Source organism: Trachypithecus francoisi, unplaced genomic scaffold (genome assembly GCF_009764315.1).
Source record: "Trachypithecus francoisi isolate TF-2019V2 unplaced genomic scaffold, Tfra_2.0 Lachesis_group15, whole genome shotgun sequence".
Classification (NCBI taxonomy): Eukaryota; Metazoa; Chordata; class Mammalia; order Primates; family Cercopithecidae; genus Trachypithecus; species Trachypithecus francoisi.
The window spans coordinates 72,418,622-72,433,561 of NW_022681460.1; the positions used below are offsets into that span (position 1 = coordinate 72,418,622).

At 40.3% G+C, this 14,940-nt stretch overlaps 2 protein-coding genes across 23 annotated transcripts in view; one reads left to right on the forward strand and one right to left on the reverse strand.

The window, feature by feature from the left end:
• PLAGL1 (PLAG1 like zinc finger 1) overlaps positions 1-14,940 on the forward strand; it is a 119,657-nt gene that overhangs the window by 84,830 nt on the left and 19,887 nt on the right. For 10 of the 21 annotated variants that reach the window (XM_033235174.1, XM_033235194.1, XM_033235176.1 and 7 more), the window contains 2 exons: positions 7,604-7,675; positions 12,453-12,484. The gene's annotated coding sequence lies outside the window, so the exon portion shown is untranslated. Of the gene's footprint in view, positions 1-7,603; positions 7,676-10,995; positions 11,076-12,452; positions 12,485-14,940 lie in introns of all 21 variants that reach the window. The other 11 variants (XM_033235180.1, XM_033235182.1, XM_033235188.1 and 8 more) reach the window with 2 other exon arrangements.
• ZC2HC1B (zinc finger C2HC-type containing 1B) overlaps positions 10,610-14,940 on the reverse strand; it is a 99,727-nt gene continuing 95,396 nt past the window's right edge. Inside the window, exons 7-8 of one of the 2 annotated variants that reach the window (XR_004442924.1) lie at positions 14,161-14,312; positions 10,610-13,332 (exon numbers count right to left, since the gene is read on the reverse strand). Coding sequence is in view for 1 of the 2 variants with exons in the window: in XM_033235196.1 (XP_033091087.1) it covers positions 14,215-14,312 (98 nt within the window). In the remaining variant the exon portion in view is untranslated. Of the gene's footprint in view, positions 14,313-14,940 lie in introns of both variants that reach the window. The other variant, XM_033235196.1, reaches the window with a different exon arrangement.

Genomic DNA, 14,940 nt, shown 5'->3' on the forward strand with positions numbered 1-14,940 from the left:
AAAAGAAATCTCAGGCTCAAGGGTGACCAGGAATATTCCAGAAGTACGTCTGTAGTAGATAAAAGGTTGGATAAATGTCACCTTCTCTGCAAAACCTTTTCTGGTTCTCCCAGTCTTAGTGGCCTCTGTCTTCCCACAGTATTCTGTACACCCTGTACTGTGACATCTCTATGCCACCACCCAGTAATAGGATGTCATGAAAAATGAGACAAGGAATAAAACATAAGGTTTGCTGTTTACCACTGGCAGTCTTCTCTTGTGCTAGAAAATTAATCTGTTTTCCCTTAGTAATGTGAGGGTCAATGAAGTAAGATATGTGTTAGTTCTTTAAAAACATGAAAGCACTATCTACAGACAACAAATATCCCTGTGTGTATTTTTCTCTTCAAGTGGTAATAGTCTGTGAATATCTTCCTGTTACCAATACATTTCTACTTGAAATGGCTAAGTGGCAAGAAGTAAAGCTGAATGGTGCAGAAAAACCACACTGCTGCTTTATAGTAGCAAGGATTTGCCTCAATTAGCCTTTTAAAACGACACTTCAATTAGTGTTTCTGTTTTGTATAGTAGTTTCTTTCTCTTTTATAATAGTTTGATCTTGGTTCATTAGTTGCCCCCCATAAAATCCTAGATTTGAAAGCTAAACTTTTAATGCAAGGAATCATGCAATCTAGACTGGATGTTAAATTTTATGTCTTTTTCTTTAAAAGAAATTTTTCCTTTTAACAAGCTTTACACTGTTTTGATTTTCAGCATTGATAATAGCTATAATTATTGAACTTTTGTTGTATGTCAACACTGTTTTAGGAGCTTTATATAAGTTATCTAATTTGATCCTCCACAAACCCTGTGAGGTTATTATTCCTCTTTTACAAATAGGGAAACTAAGGTTCCAAATATATTGTTAATTGTTTAATTTATGAACTTATTGCAAAGTGACACTAAAATTTAAATACAGATCTGACTCCGGAGTCCATACTCTTAAGCAACTACCTCATTGAATGGAAGTGGTACAATGCATTGGCCTCAAAAACTAGGATGACTTATTTAATATAGCCTTGGTGAGAGAACTTCAGTGAATAATTATATCCCCAGTACATGGTAGCTGGTATAATGGAAACAGCATGAGACTCAAAGATAGAATACTTGAATTTAAAGTTTTAACTGCTGATTATTAGTTCCATGACCTTGGCAAGTCAGTTTACCTCTCTTGAGCCTATTATCTCCTCATTCAAAAATAGATTAATAAAACCATCTCTCTCAGGTGGTTGAGGCGGAGATCCAGTGGATAATGTTTCTCAGTGTTTTGTAAATGCTTTTGAAAGATACATAAATAGATTGATAAGTGGTTTTGGTCATTTGCCATAGACTTTCTTTCAGTAGTATTTTTCTTGAGTGCTTTAAAAAAAGCAATTTGATTTATAGAAATGTAGCGAGTTTCCAGAGAATCTCTACTGAGTTACAGACTGATCATTATAGAAGGAAGTTCTACTCATAAGCCGGTTTCTTTGACGAGATACATAGTTTTTGAGGAATGTTATTTCATTGGACTGCCTCAAGGAATTCTTCACAGATATTTCTGTCATCATTTTGGAAGAGTGGGAAGACAGAGGGGTTAAATGTGTCCCCTAGGCCCAAAGCAAGTCATTGCCAGAGTTAGCTTTAAGGTTCCTAATTAATTGTCACACCATTTTTGTCAAAGCTACCTTTCCTGTGCAATTGAGAGTTCTGTATATGCAAAGTCCATTTCTGTCCTAATTTGAATATAAGGAATGTCTTTTCTCCTTGAGGGCTGTTCAGCTCTCTATACAAAATAGCATCTTTGACAGTTTAAGGTGAGTAATTGGTGAATAGATGGCCCTGGAGGTCACTGGTGACCGCCCCTCCACCCCACTACCGAGGTCAGTACTGACGCCTGTAGGCACGTGGGAAGGTTTTGTTCTGCCTCACCCAGTGGGTTCATACCTTTCATACCAATATTGTTTATTTTCTTTTTGGTTTCACAATTTTGAAACTTAACCCATCGATTCCCATGTGTACTCAGGATTAGTGACAAATGGAATGGAGCACAATGAAATAAAAGCATTCTGTCATAGACTTCCATGAAGGTGTGAAATAAGCAATTCAGGGGGCCGGGCGCGGTGGCTCAAGCCTGTAATCCCAGCACTTTGGGAGGCTGAGACGGGCGGATCACAAGGTCAGGAGATCGAGACCATCCTGGCTAACACGGTGAAACCCCGTCTCTACTAAAAATACAAAAAACTAGCCGGGCGAGGTGGCGGCACCTGTAGTCCCAGCTACTCGGGAGGCTGAGGCAGGAGAATGGCGTGAACCCGGGAGGCGGAGCTTGCAGTGAGCTGAGATCCGGCCACTGCACTCCAGCCTGGGTGACAGAGCGAGACTCCGTCTCAAAAAAAAAAAAAAAAAAAAAAAAAAAGAAATAAGCAATTCAGAATTCAACGGTGAATTTTGAAACCTCTTAATTGTATTTGTTCCGTGTAGGTAAACCAGTCAGAATAATTCATTTTCTTTCATAGTCCCTCTTGCTGTCCCTCTCTCCTTGACTAACCATTCTCACCCCAACAAACACACAACTCATTTATACACAGGAGCTTGGATTAACCAGTTTGGGTGATTACCTGGATCCAATTAAAAAAAAAAAAAACTATTATATGTCTGTTCACACTTTTGTTGTACAAACAGAATTTATGCAAACTAACTCCATCTTTAAGTTGTGTTGCCTTCCCTGGAGATCACCCCTTGGGTAATCCTAGAAACTGCAGCTCTGAATTCATCACGTTGTAGTAGCTTACTGGGTGTAGCAGACTGGCTTTTAGCACAGCAGTGAACTAATAGAGGCTGCATGTATAGCCAGCTTCCTCTGACTATTAAAACGAACTATTCAACTGAGAATAAAGTTTCCATATAGTTTGGATATGGTGACATGAAAGAAGTTGCAGATTGTTCAGTGAGATCGTCGCTTGTAGGGTTGTAGGATGGAGGAAGAAAGGGAGAGTGAGAGGGAGAAGTTTATTTATGGAATGTCAGGGGGCCATTGAAGCTCAGCAGGCCCTAGAAGCAGAGGACTTCCCCCCGTGCTTGTTTTCTCCCTCTGACCTTGGATGAACTAGCGAGCAGTATATTATGCTGGGTGATTGTGCTGGTTTGTCATGGTTAGCATTCTGGACTGTCACTGGAATGTAGGAAACGGATGAATTTGAATTGAACCATGAGGTGGTCTGCTGGGCCCTCTCCTTGTCTCAAGGAAACCTGTCGCTGTTTGTCTGGGCTGGGCCTAATGAAAGCAATGGAGGGAAAGAGAGGTGGGCCTTTGATCTCTTTGTTGCAGCTGCTCCCTGGGAACTCGCTGAAATCAATGCCCTGTTTTCCTGAAGGAATGAATGGCTCTGCCTAACTAGCTTTGTGAAGCCGTGGGGAATTCACTGCCTCTGTTTATTGACAGCTGAAAAGGAGCACATGGGGTGGAAGGGACCTTCTTGTGAAAACCAGGCACAGGGAAAATTAGACCTCAATTTAACACAGAGGAATTGGGAAATTCACCCCAAAGGAGACGGGAGTTTCTCATGCTTACATTAGAATTACTCAAGTTTGGGGCTAGTGTGTAATGAACAATGGAGGTTTTGTCACAACTATGTTATAAGTAGGAATATGGTCTGCATAATAAATAATGTTAAGTAGAAGTTGATTCTCTACCCTCCCTCTTTTTTTAAACACAGAAGTAGAGAAAAACAAATATTAACCATGATACAATCAGGTGATTCTTTTATTTTTGCCTTGAGAGAAAAGAAAAGTGATACAGTAAGCATTATTGATATTATATGGAAACTCTCTAAAATTCATCTTTCATTCGTTATATTTTAAAACATCTTTGAACTTGGAAGCTATGTTCCACTCAAGCCAGTGATTCATGCCATTCTGGATTGTGTGCATTGCATGGGAATATTACAATAATATATTTATTTTAAAATATTTATATTCCTGGGATATTGTAACTGGAAGTGTGTGTCAAACAGAAACTGGCTAGTAGACCAAGATTAGTGCCTGGCATTGCAATAGTTGATAAGTCTTAAAATTACCACCTTTATAGTACACACTAAAGAAAAAGTCTTGAGTTTATCACAAGGAAACATCTCTGAGATACCTTCTTTCACATCTCCCCTCGCTTGATTTCCCAGGAAGAATTTATGGCTTCTTCCTTTGGCCCCCAGCCCTTTGTGTACACCTCTATTATAGCACTTAACACATGGCCCTGTAGCTCTTTATTTAGGTGTATTCTTTTAGCTGGAAGTAAAGCAGCTGTGTTGTATTCATTTTTATATCTCAAGCCTAGCAGAGCTCTTGGCTCAGTAAATGCGAGCTGAATGAATAGGGATTGCTGGCTCTCTCTACATTCCTTAGAAAGTAATTATTTATCCCAGTTTCAACTGCAAATACTAAATTTTAGGAGGACCTGATTGGTCCGTTGTTACCTGATTGTTGCTACTGCTTTTTAAAATTCTTCCTCTGTGGAGAACTATTACGCCCTTTTTTGCTTTAGCAAGTTTGTCAGGCAGTTCACAGCCTCTAGAAAGAAGCAACACCAGTGTGTGGCATTTTTCTTTTCAGATCCAAGCTCTCTTCTCTGTTATTCTTTCCTAAAAATAAACCTCAATGTAATGTTTAGATATTTCCATTAAGAAGATGAAAAAGCTTTTCATTTAGAATTTTGTAGACTTTCACTTGACCAAATTTAGTGATTGAGATGGATAAGGCTGCCATTTTACATGATTTAATTCTATGATGTAATGTTAAATAATGGCAAAACTCAAAACCTCCCTTGACAATTTCTTTAACCAGATTTACTACCACTGCATGTTTTGAATTCCTTATCAGATAAAGCAAACAAACAGCTTTGCTTCTTAGTGAAAAGTCTAAGGGAAATTTTGATTCTAGAGCACTGACTAGTCTGATTTCACAGAACCCTAGGACAAAAACAATTTTTTTAGCTATTCTCAACTTATAACCTATTTCTTTTTAAAGCCAGAGCTTGAAGTGGGAAATTATTGTCAACATTTTTTGGGAAAATAACATCTTAAAATCATAATGGAAATTTTTAGAAAGTGTTGTAGGAGGGAGTAAGTAAGCAGACAAGTACAGGAACGGGCTAATACTTTACTCTCCATGTTATTTTTGTTTTATGTTCACTACCAAGATTATTTTTAAAGAAACTTATTTGCAGTTCTGTTTTGATTAATGGTAGAGGTGAAATTCACATTTGTGAATTGCAGGAGGAATCTCCTAGAGGAAGGGGCACTTGTATGATAGGTTGTTACAAATAAGATCGAGTCAGCGGGTTGTGATTCTGAGATTTTAGATTTCTCATGAAACAGAAAAATTACCATGACTTTGATCATTGGTAGACTGTCACCCTGATAAGTATTAACTTGAAGATTAAAAAAAAAAAAAAAAAAAGCATGAAGCATAGCACTTTAGGCTTCATCACTTGGCTGCTCAATCCTCCCAGTTTCTGGAAGTAATTCTGTGTGACTTATACCGAAGTAGGGAGAGGCAGAGAGTGGAGGGAATGTAGGAAATCAAACTGCATCTTTTCCATTTGATGTTTCAGCGTTCAGCAGTGAGGCATATCTTTGTCTACATTAATAAAAAAAGAACTACAGACAGTCCAGGAAAGTAACTGCAGTTAAAAATTGTGTTCTTGCTCTGCTTGTAGAATCAGATAACTTCAACTATGTGATTCTTCAGAAAAGAGCCTTTTTCTTTAGACTGAAGACTGCTGTAATATCCCAGAAGAATAATTTCAAGTAACTTAAGAGTCAAACTCTCAAAATAAGTTTGGGAATGGACATATGTTATGTCTGTTTGTTTACATGTGTGTTAATCTACGTAAGCTAACTTCCTAGTAGAAAAATACCAGATATTTCCCTCTTAGACAGTTTCCCGTCCACCCAGACTGACCAAATAAAGCAGCCCTAATAAACATGTATCTAGCCGTTGAAAACAAGACATCCTCCTTACCACTAGATTTATTTGCAAGAAAGCTATTCTGAAATACAGAACTATTTAAAATTAATGTGTCAGTTGTATAAGATCAGATATGACTATTATAAAGATCATCTGTAATAATTAGATACCTAATCATTTGTAATTAATCATTTGTATATTAATGAGGTTGTTAAAATTTTTTAAGTAGTTCAAATGTTTACTTTGCAACATTACATATTGTCTCCTTTAGTGAGACATTTTTCTGAAGGAAAAACCTCAATTCAGGAGGAAAAACCCCAACTCAGCTTATACCTAAAAGTTTATGTCTTTTGCATTAGTAAGATTCAAATTCATATCGTTCTGTTATTTTAAAAACACATACAACAGCAGCCTTTTTGTTCAAGGCATAAATGTGGGCTACTCAGAGAAGGAGGTTACTTAGGGTTGGTGCTCAAGTATTCATCCAATTGGATTACACTGCTAATCAGTAATTAATTTATATCTGTGGAGGTGAGGGTTGATGGGTTTAAGTTATTGATCTATTTCCTGTCTTCATTATTTTCACTGAAAGCTATATTTCCATCTCTTTTCAGTCTGTAAACATTTCGTTGCTGCCCTCTCATCATTTGCTGTCCAGTTTCTGTCCTTTTCCTTATCTCAAGGTGAATGATTGGGTCTGCACAGCAAATTCTTGTCTCCAGGCCTCTGCTGATAATAGTGGTCTTGACTTTTTAAAAAATCTGAAGTCAAGCCAAAGTGGGGTGTTTTTCCCCCCATATTTTGTCTTTTAGTGGCGTTTACTTCCCTCCCCCTCTTCACCCTCATCCCTGCTGAGGTTCTTGTTTCCCTTACCCAAAGGAATAGTGTTCTTCTTAGTTGACACTCTTAAAAAGATTAGTTGACACTCTTAAAAAGGTTCTGATTATCTTTAAATTTTTTTTTTTTTGGTAGAGACTGAGTCCTGTTATGTTGCCCAGGCTGGTCTCAAACTTCTGCTCTCAAGCAATCCTCCTGCCTTGGTGTCTCAAAATGCTGGGATTACAGGCGTGAGCCACTGTGCCCAGCCATGATTATCTTGTAATTTCTGCTTGAAGCTGTGAGGTATTTTTACTTGGGGTCTCTGAAAAATAAATACAAATACATGAATACTCCCTGCTTACCAGACAGTGTCAAGCATTTATCTCAAATTAGGTTATTTAATTCTCAAAAGGGTCTTGTGATGTGGGTGTAATCATTATTGCCATTTTACAGGAGAAGAAGCTGAGGTAGAGAGAGAAAACCAATTGCATGAGGTCTCTAAGTGGCTCCACGTAGCACCAAGATTGAAATTTAAGCTTTCTGGCACCATACTGTGGTCTTCACCACATCACTGTATAGCCTTCTCTAAAACTAAAGATCCCCTAAGGAGTTAAATGTGTGCCTCTGCAATGCTGGGATATGGCATTATAGCATAGCATGTTGATGGAGAGAGATTTTTGACCCCTGGTATCCTTGAACTCATATTCTGATTGGGTAAATTTCAGCATTCATAGTACCAATGTGTTTTTTTCTTGATGCTTTAAAAAAAAAAAAAAACTTTTGATACTGTTTTTTTCTTTAGGATTGCTGTTACGTCTAATGTGGCTTCTGTCTCGTGTCACATCTGAAACTCATCTGTACCTCACTTAGAAAGGTAAATACGTCTGTGCCACACCCTCCAACTCCTGCCCCCCAGCACTCCCGCCATCAGTCATGGCTCTGTTCTCATTCTCTCCTCACATTGCAGCACAAACCAGAGCCCTGGCCTCCTCCACAGGAGAGGGGCTTATGTCCCAGAAGAGACTCTGTGAGAGAATTTACATTTGAGGAACTTCAGGCTTTGAGGGGAAAATAAGGTTGGGGGATTAAGATGTGGACTTAAATGAAAGCCTGTTTTTCACTCTAAAAAAATCAAGAGGACACGCTAAGAATGATCATTGCTATTTATTTGTCTTAAATTAGAAATCATGGGCATTGTACAGTTGATTTTTACTTATCATGACTTGCTCACTAGAAACTTCTTGTTCTCTTTCTGTTATATTTTAAAAAGGTGTTTTTAAATGGTTTTATCTTAAAGAAATATTAGGAAAAAAACTGAGATAGGGTCCACTATTTAGAATCAGACATCCAGAATGTAACATATGTTACAATTCAGAGTCTCTAAACTACTCTTCTAAAATCATAATGTGAGATGATTCTCAGCTTGCCAAATTTTCTGGAGTTATGAAATAGGTTATGTCGCTCAATCCAGTGTTTATTTGAGGGAATTCATGGTTGGCAGGGGCCCATTATATATCAGAAGTTTTTATTTCTTATTTTCTACCACTCATGTAAAGATTAGGATTTGTTTTAACCGCCTATTTCAAGATAATGATTCCAAATCCCAGCCTTAAATTTCATATCTAACATGGTTGTTGTTTTTCCCTGTCATATACATTAATTCTAGGTTCAAGGCCATGTCACCCTAAAGCAGCCCTCACTTGTTTTGCAGCTGCAGTGCTGTTGCTTAACCATAACTCTTGGCCTCTCTCCAGACTTTTTTTTTCTTTGCAAAATGTCCTTGAAGGTCGTAATGGTGTATTTTTTAAAAATTCCAGTTGTCTTTGTAAGTTTTCTTATGTCCCATCTTACATTCGATTCCCCCTGCAAACCTCTCACTAGATAAACCATTTCCCGCTCTATTCTTTATCGTGAGGCTGACTTCTAGGAAGGCTGTCGCGGCCGGGCGCGGTGGCTCAAGCCTGTAATCCCAGCACTTTGGGAGGCCGAGACGGGCGGATCACGAGGTCAGGAGATCGAGACCATCCTGGCTAACATGGTGAAACCCCGTCTCTACTAAAAAATACAAAAAACTAGCCGGGCGAGGTGGCGGGCGCCTGTAGTCCCAGCTACCCGGGAGGCTGAGGCAGGAGAATGGCGTAAACCCGGGAGGCAGAGCTTGCAGTGAGCTGAGATCCGGCCACTGCACTCCAGCCCGGGCGACAGAGCAAGACTCCGTCTCAAAAAAAAAAAAAAAAAAAGGAAGGCTGTCCACAGCTGCCCCAGTCAGAAGGCTAACTAGGAGAATATTAGGTCGTGTGTTTGGATTCCTGTTCTCCAAACGGTTCTAATTAAAACTAGTCCATTACCCCCACCAATATGTTCAGAAGGAAAAAAATGTAGCAAAATCCCCAAATGCCCTCAATCACTTCATTATACCATTTGAGTAACTTTATGGCACCTGCAGGACCAGTTCATGCCAGGCCCATTTGTAACTGTTTTCTCTAGTTAAACATGATATTGCCATTAAAATCTCAGTAAATAGGATTACGATGCTTAAGAATCTAGGAATTTCTCAAATATGTGAGAAAATGTGAAAGCACAGGGATAGTAGAAATTTATTTTATAAACACATGCTAGGAGATGGAATTGTGTCATGATGATCCACATTAAAGAAATATGATTGAAGCGAATCCATTATGTATACTCTGACTTTCTATTATATATATATATATATATGTTACTCCAAAAAAAGTTATTCATGTTTCCTAGTTGTGAGCTTACCCATCATGTAAAATCAGCCCTAACACTTTTTATTCACAGGCCACATCTACTTCGTACATGTATTTTGGACTCGGTACCAGTCATTGTGCCTCTAAATATACATGTGTTATGCATAATCATAGAGCAGCTCTGCAAGATATATAGATATACCCATTTTATGGTGACGGAGACTGAGGCTTAGAGAAGTTATGCAACTTACCTAAGGTTACATACCTTCCAAGTAGCAGAGCCAGCATTCGAACTTAGATCCATCCAACTCCAAAGCCAGTGCCCTGTACACTAGACCACACCGTCTTTCTACCAGCTGGTTGGTTTTTTTTAACTAACTGTAGGAACACAACCTAGTATTAAGTAGAGTGTGCATGCCGCATAGTAGACTGAGGTAGAGTAAAACTCATTATTGTACTACTTTTAGGTAAGAAAATGTATTATCTAAGGAATATCATTAAAATTTCCTTACTTCCTTCCATGAACAAACAAAAAGTTAAAATGAAATCAGTGGTGGGATGAAGGGAGTTGGGGATCATAACATAGGAGTGTTAAATATTAAAATTAGAAAAAAAGTACATTTCTCTATCAATGTTTAAAATGCTAGAAATTATACATGCTTATACTATAACAAAGGATACTTTATTTGGGGAATAACTTAATTGATCCATGATGTGGTGTTTACCAAGGTAATTTTTCACTTTTTGTTCCAGCAGTAGGAATTAGAGGGGGTTCATAAAACACACAATCACCATGTAAATTGAAACCACCTTAAGATCATAGTCATGGCCGGGCGCGGTGGCTCAAGCCTGTAATCCCAGCACTTTGGGAGGCCGAGATGGGCGGATCACGAGGTCAGGAGATCGAGACCATCCTGGTGAACACGGTGAAACCCTGTCTCTACTAAAAAATACAAAAAAACTAGCCGGGTGAGGTGGCGGGCGCCTGTAATCCCAGCCACTTGGGAGGCTGAGGCAAGAGAATGGCGTGAATCTGGGAGGCGGAGCTTGCAATGAGCTGAGATCCGGCCACTGCACTCCAGCCTGGGTGACAGAGCGAGACTCCGTCTCAAAAAAATAAAAATAAATAAAAAAATAAAAATAAAAAGATCATAGTCATCTTATGTTGTTTCCCTAAAATGGTTCTCATTTGCCCCACATATTCAAATCAGACTGCACGAAGATGTTGTTCTAAGTCAGGGAAGATTTAGAATGCTTTGTGAACAGCTGTATACTGAACTTCAGAGTTCAGTTATTGCACTTATTTGTGTGTGTGTGTGTGTGTGTGTGCACAGTCGGGTTTTTTGTTTGTTTTGCTATGTGAATTACTGTTTGACCATTTTAATGTATATAACTCATAAATCCAGGAGGATAATCTGTATGTCTGCTCTCTCAGTTTCTTTCTATAACACAAGCCTGAACATATTGCTCTCTTGATTAAAAGCTTTCAGTGGTTCTGATTAGACAAGACTTTTCGTTGCAGTCGACAGAAACCTAATGGGACCATTGAAGAATTCCAAACAGGCAAGTGACAGGAACATGTCTGCATGTTAGAAGAATCACCCTGGCAGCAGCATTGTGATTAGAATGAAGGGGAACCATCCAAAAACAGAGAGACTGGGGAAGCAATATGGATCTGCCTCTAGCGTGCAGAAATCTCTCTCTCCAGTGACGTAACTGACACACTAAGCCTGTGGCTTGTTTAAAGGAAGCACATGAAAATTGAGTTTGGGACAATAGAGTGAACTGGTTCTCCATTCTCTAGGATCCCTCTCCATGCAAACCCCCTATCTCTGCCAAGTTTCTGGGCACCACAGATTGGAAAGTAGCCTCCTGTAGGTAGTTGTCCATGTTAAGTGGTGGGGTTAGGGCTGGGCCATGCAGGTGTTCACTGACTGTCTCTTTCTGTCTTCCCTTCTTGGTCTCACCTGTCTGGTGTGACAAGGGAAGCATGTGCCAACCAAGGCTAGACCCTTGAGAGACCAGAGCAGCCCCACTTTCAGTAAAGCAAGCAACCTCTGCTTACTTGCCCAACACACCCTAGCTTCCATGTTCCTTGGCTTATGAGTTATCTTCTTGGGTACAATTTAACACAGCATTCTCACCTCCTTATAACTAAAATACATAGAGGGGGCTTTGTGCCTCAATCCCTAGCAGACCATCTTGGCAATCTCTGCCTCCGCGACAGGGCACTTGCTCCCCGGGCAGCTCCTTTCCCAGGTCATCTTTCCCCTGGACATGCCCATCAGATTTAATAGTGTGCCTACTTGGTAGGAAAATGGGGTCCCTGGTTGCTGATTCTCGGGAATGTGAGGTTCTCCTAGCCAGAGCTCTCGGCACTAAAAGTTCTAGTCTCTGTGTAATGGCCAGCACGTCTTTGGCGTATCTAAAATCCTCTTCAGTTTCCACCAGGGCCTTTATAAGCTCCTTCTGAAGGTCTCAAACATTCAGCCATGGAGCTCAAGTGGAATTTGTTTGGATGACATGACTGATTTCAAAGCCCGGACCCCTTAGACATGCCCATTTAGTGCTGCAAGTACCAATCATTACTGCAACATCTTACAGTCAACAAATTTGACATATTAAAGATTTATATCCTTTCCTCTGGGTTAGGAATCTTCTCTCCCATAAAGCACCTCATTTTCCAGCACACAATCATTTCCATCTTATGGAAATCATCCCTCCCGCTCCGTGCCAGCATGCTACACTGGGAGGCACGTCCAGGCTTGGGAAACAGGGGTGTCCTGGATCTCATGACTTCAGCACCAGCTGCTCTCTTTCCTCTTCCAAGTAGACTTCCGTTCCCCCCACCCCCCCACTTGGGTGTTTTTGTTTATTTTAGCAATTCAGAGCTGATGATAAAGACTTTAAAGATAACTTTGTGTGTCTCTCCCTTTCTAGGTATTTGCATAGGAATCAGAGGAGTTAATCTTGTGAGTATACTCTAACATCTGCCCTTGTTTCCTTCCTTCCTTCTCTATCTGCATCAGGGTTTTAAAGCATAAGCCTGCTGCCCTCCCCGCCACCCCACCCCTCTGCCCTAGGTCACCAGAGCCTAAGCAGAATCCGTGCTCCTCTCTCTAACCAAGCAGTGGCTTTTTTTGAAAACTAGATCAGCTCCAGTTCCAGCAGTTGTAGCTAGTCTATAGCACAGATATGCACTGTTCTAAGATTCTGCACTTTATTGAGGTGCCCCACAAGTCTGCATTTCACCTCAGATCGTCAAGTATGCAAGAAGCATTACTGTTTTCATTCCCCATAATGAAAACGGACTCCAGTTCCCATTCTGCCAACCTAGAGGAAAATTTCATGTCAGTAAGTTTTAGGTGCTTCCCCTTCCCCCATGGAGTGTGTCCTAGGACCTGGAGATTTTCATGGCCTCTGGAAGATGAGGAACCCACCTCTGACCTTCAGTTTATCAAAGTAGTGATTTATTGAATCCTTGTAGCTGTCTGCCTCAGGGTCACCAGTGAGGGCTGGAAACCTGCCTCAGGTCTGGCCTCCCGAGGCACACTCTTCATGTAGCTGTCTTCTCAAGGATTCTACTCATTGCCTTAGGGAACAGAGGGGTGCAAGGGCCTCTCTTGCTGGGGGCTGACATATCTCCTTATCAGGCCCTGGGATGGGGGGGTTGGCCATGGGGGGATGGTAGGAAGAGTGTCATTTTGGCAGCTTCTCCTCTGCTTCTCCTTCTCCCCTCCCAGAAGTCCAGCAGAATTTCTTCTCTAGGTTTAGATATTGTTAACAAAGACAGACTTCTTCAGGATGCTTCTGTCTTCAGCTGGATGAAAATACAAGGGATTACAAAGGCTGCCACCTGTTTTAAATGAGCTAGACAGGAAAATCATTGGGAATTCAAACAAAGTAAAATTCCAAAGTTGTCGTGCTATGCCAATTTGGAGGCCCTAATAAAGGCAAAACATCACTCGAACAGTAGGTAGCTATGGGAATTAAGAGAAGGAAACAGATTTGAGAGACAATAAGGTTGTAAAGCTTAATCTCTGAGAACAATCTAGACTGCAGAGCTTCTAAGTTTGGAGAGGCTGGGAAGTGACATGGGAAGAGGTTGACTTTTGACATGCACCCTGGATTCATAGCCCAGCTTAACTGCTTGCTGGCTGTAGGATGATGGGCAAATCGGCACAACTTCTAAGCCTTAGTTTCCCCATTAGTCAAATAGGGTTAATGCTACCTACTCATGTGGTTGTTAAGGGTATTAAGTAAAGTTCCTAAAACAGTAGCCATCACCTGGTGAGGATCCGGGAGCCCCGATGGCTACTGCATAACGGTGCCATTAGAACAGGCAGTGCTGGAGGAGGAGCAAGTCTGTGTGTTAACGTTTGAAGCCCACCATGTGACCTTGAAGGGGCACTGCAAGGTATCCGAGAGTTGCAGGAGGGAGGTAGATGTATTAGTCTGGAATTTGAAAGAAAGTTCAGGATTGAAGATAGAGATTTGGGAGGCTTCTGACTTCAAGGAGTAATTGTAACCTTGGGTTATGCATGGGGTCCCCCAGGGAGATCATGTATAATGGGAGAAGGTAGAAGACCAGCTGCCAGGCCCACAAATCTGTTCCAACTTCGAGTGACCCCATGCCCCTCAGTGTCACCTTTAAAATGACATCATTGCTTGGAGGTGAATCTGAATATCCCACTCAGGGTCTTCATTTCAAAGATGTAGTCTCATTGTTCACCATGATCCATCTTGCTGAAATAAAATTTAGTTGTCTGTAATCTACCAAACCGGTGGGCTCCTTTCCATCTGGAAAATAAAACATATTTGAGAGACTTTTCAAAAACAAACCTTGTACATGGTCAGTCTAGAGGATTCTTTCACTGAGAACCAGGGCAGACTTCCCAGTGTTTGAGGGTTGCCCAATTCCTTCCCACTCAAATCATTAGAAATAAAAAAGTCAGTCTGGAGAATTTGCTTAAGTAAAACCAGGAGTCGCTAGAAGTGAACGAGCTGAAACTGGAAGGAAATCCCTTTGTTCAATGTGGGTTTCAGTGAATGCCCAGCAGGCGGCTAAACCAGTTCATTAAGAGAGAAAAAGACATGTTCTTAAATGCTGTTCTCAGAAGCAAATGCCTAGAAAAACATATTGTGACAGCAAAAACACATCCTGGAACTCATACACCCTAGATTCGTGAAACTTTGGTTTTTGTCATCAACGAATAAACATACTTACCAAAAAATATTTCCCCCTTCATTTAAAACAATTAACTAATCTGTTTACCATCTGCCAGTCTTCACTCCTAGAAAAATGTGATTCTTCTTGTTACTCTGGAACTCGGAAACATTTATCTGTAGGATTGTTTAATTTTATAGGGTCATTTTTAACCACATACTTAAAAAAGAATAATTGACGTTATGAAAATCCTTTTTTCCC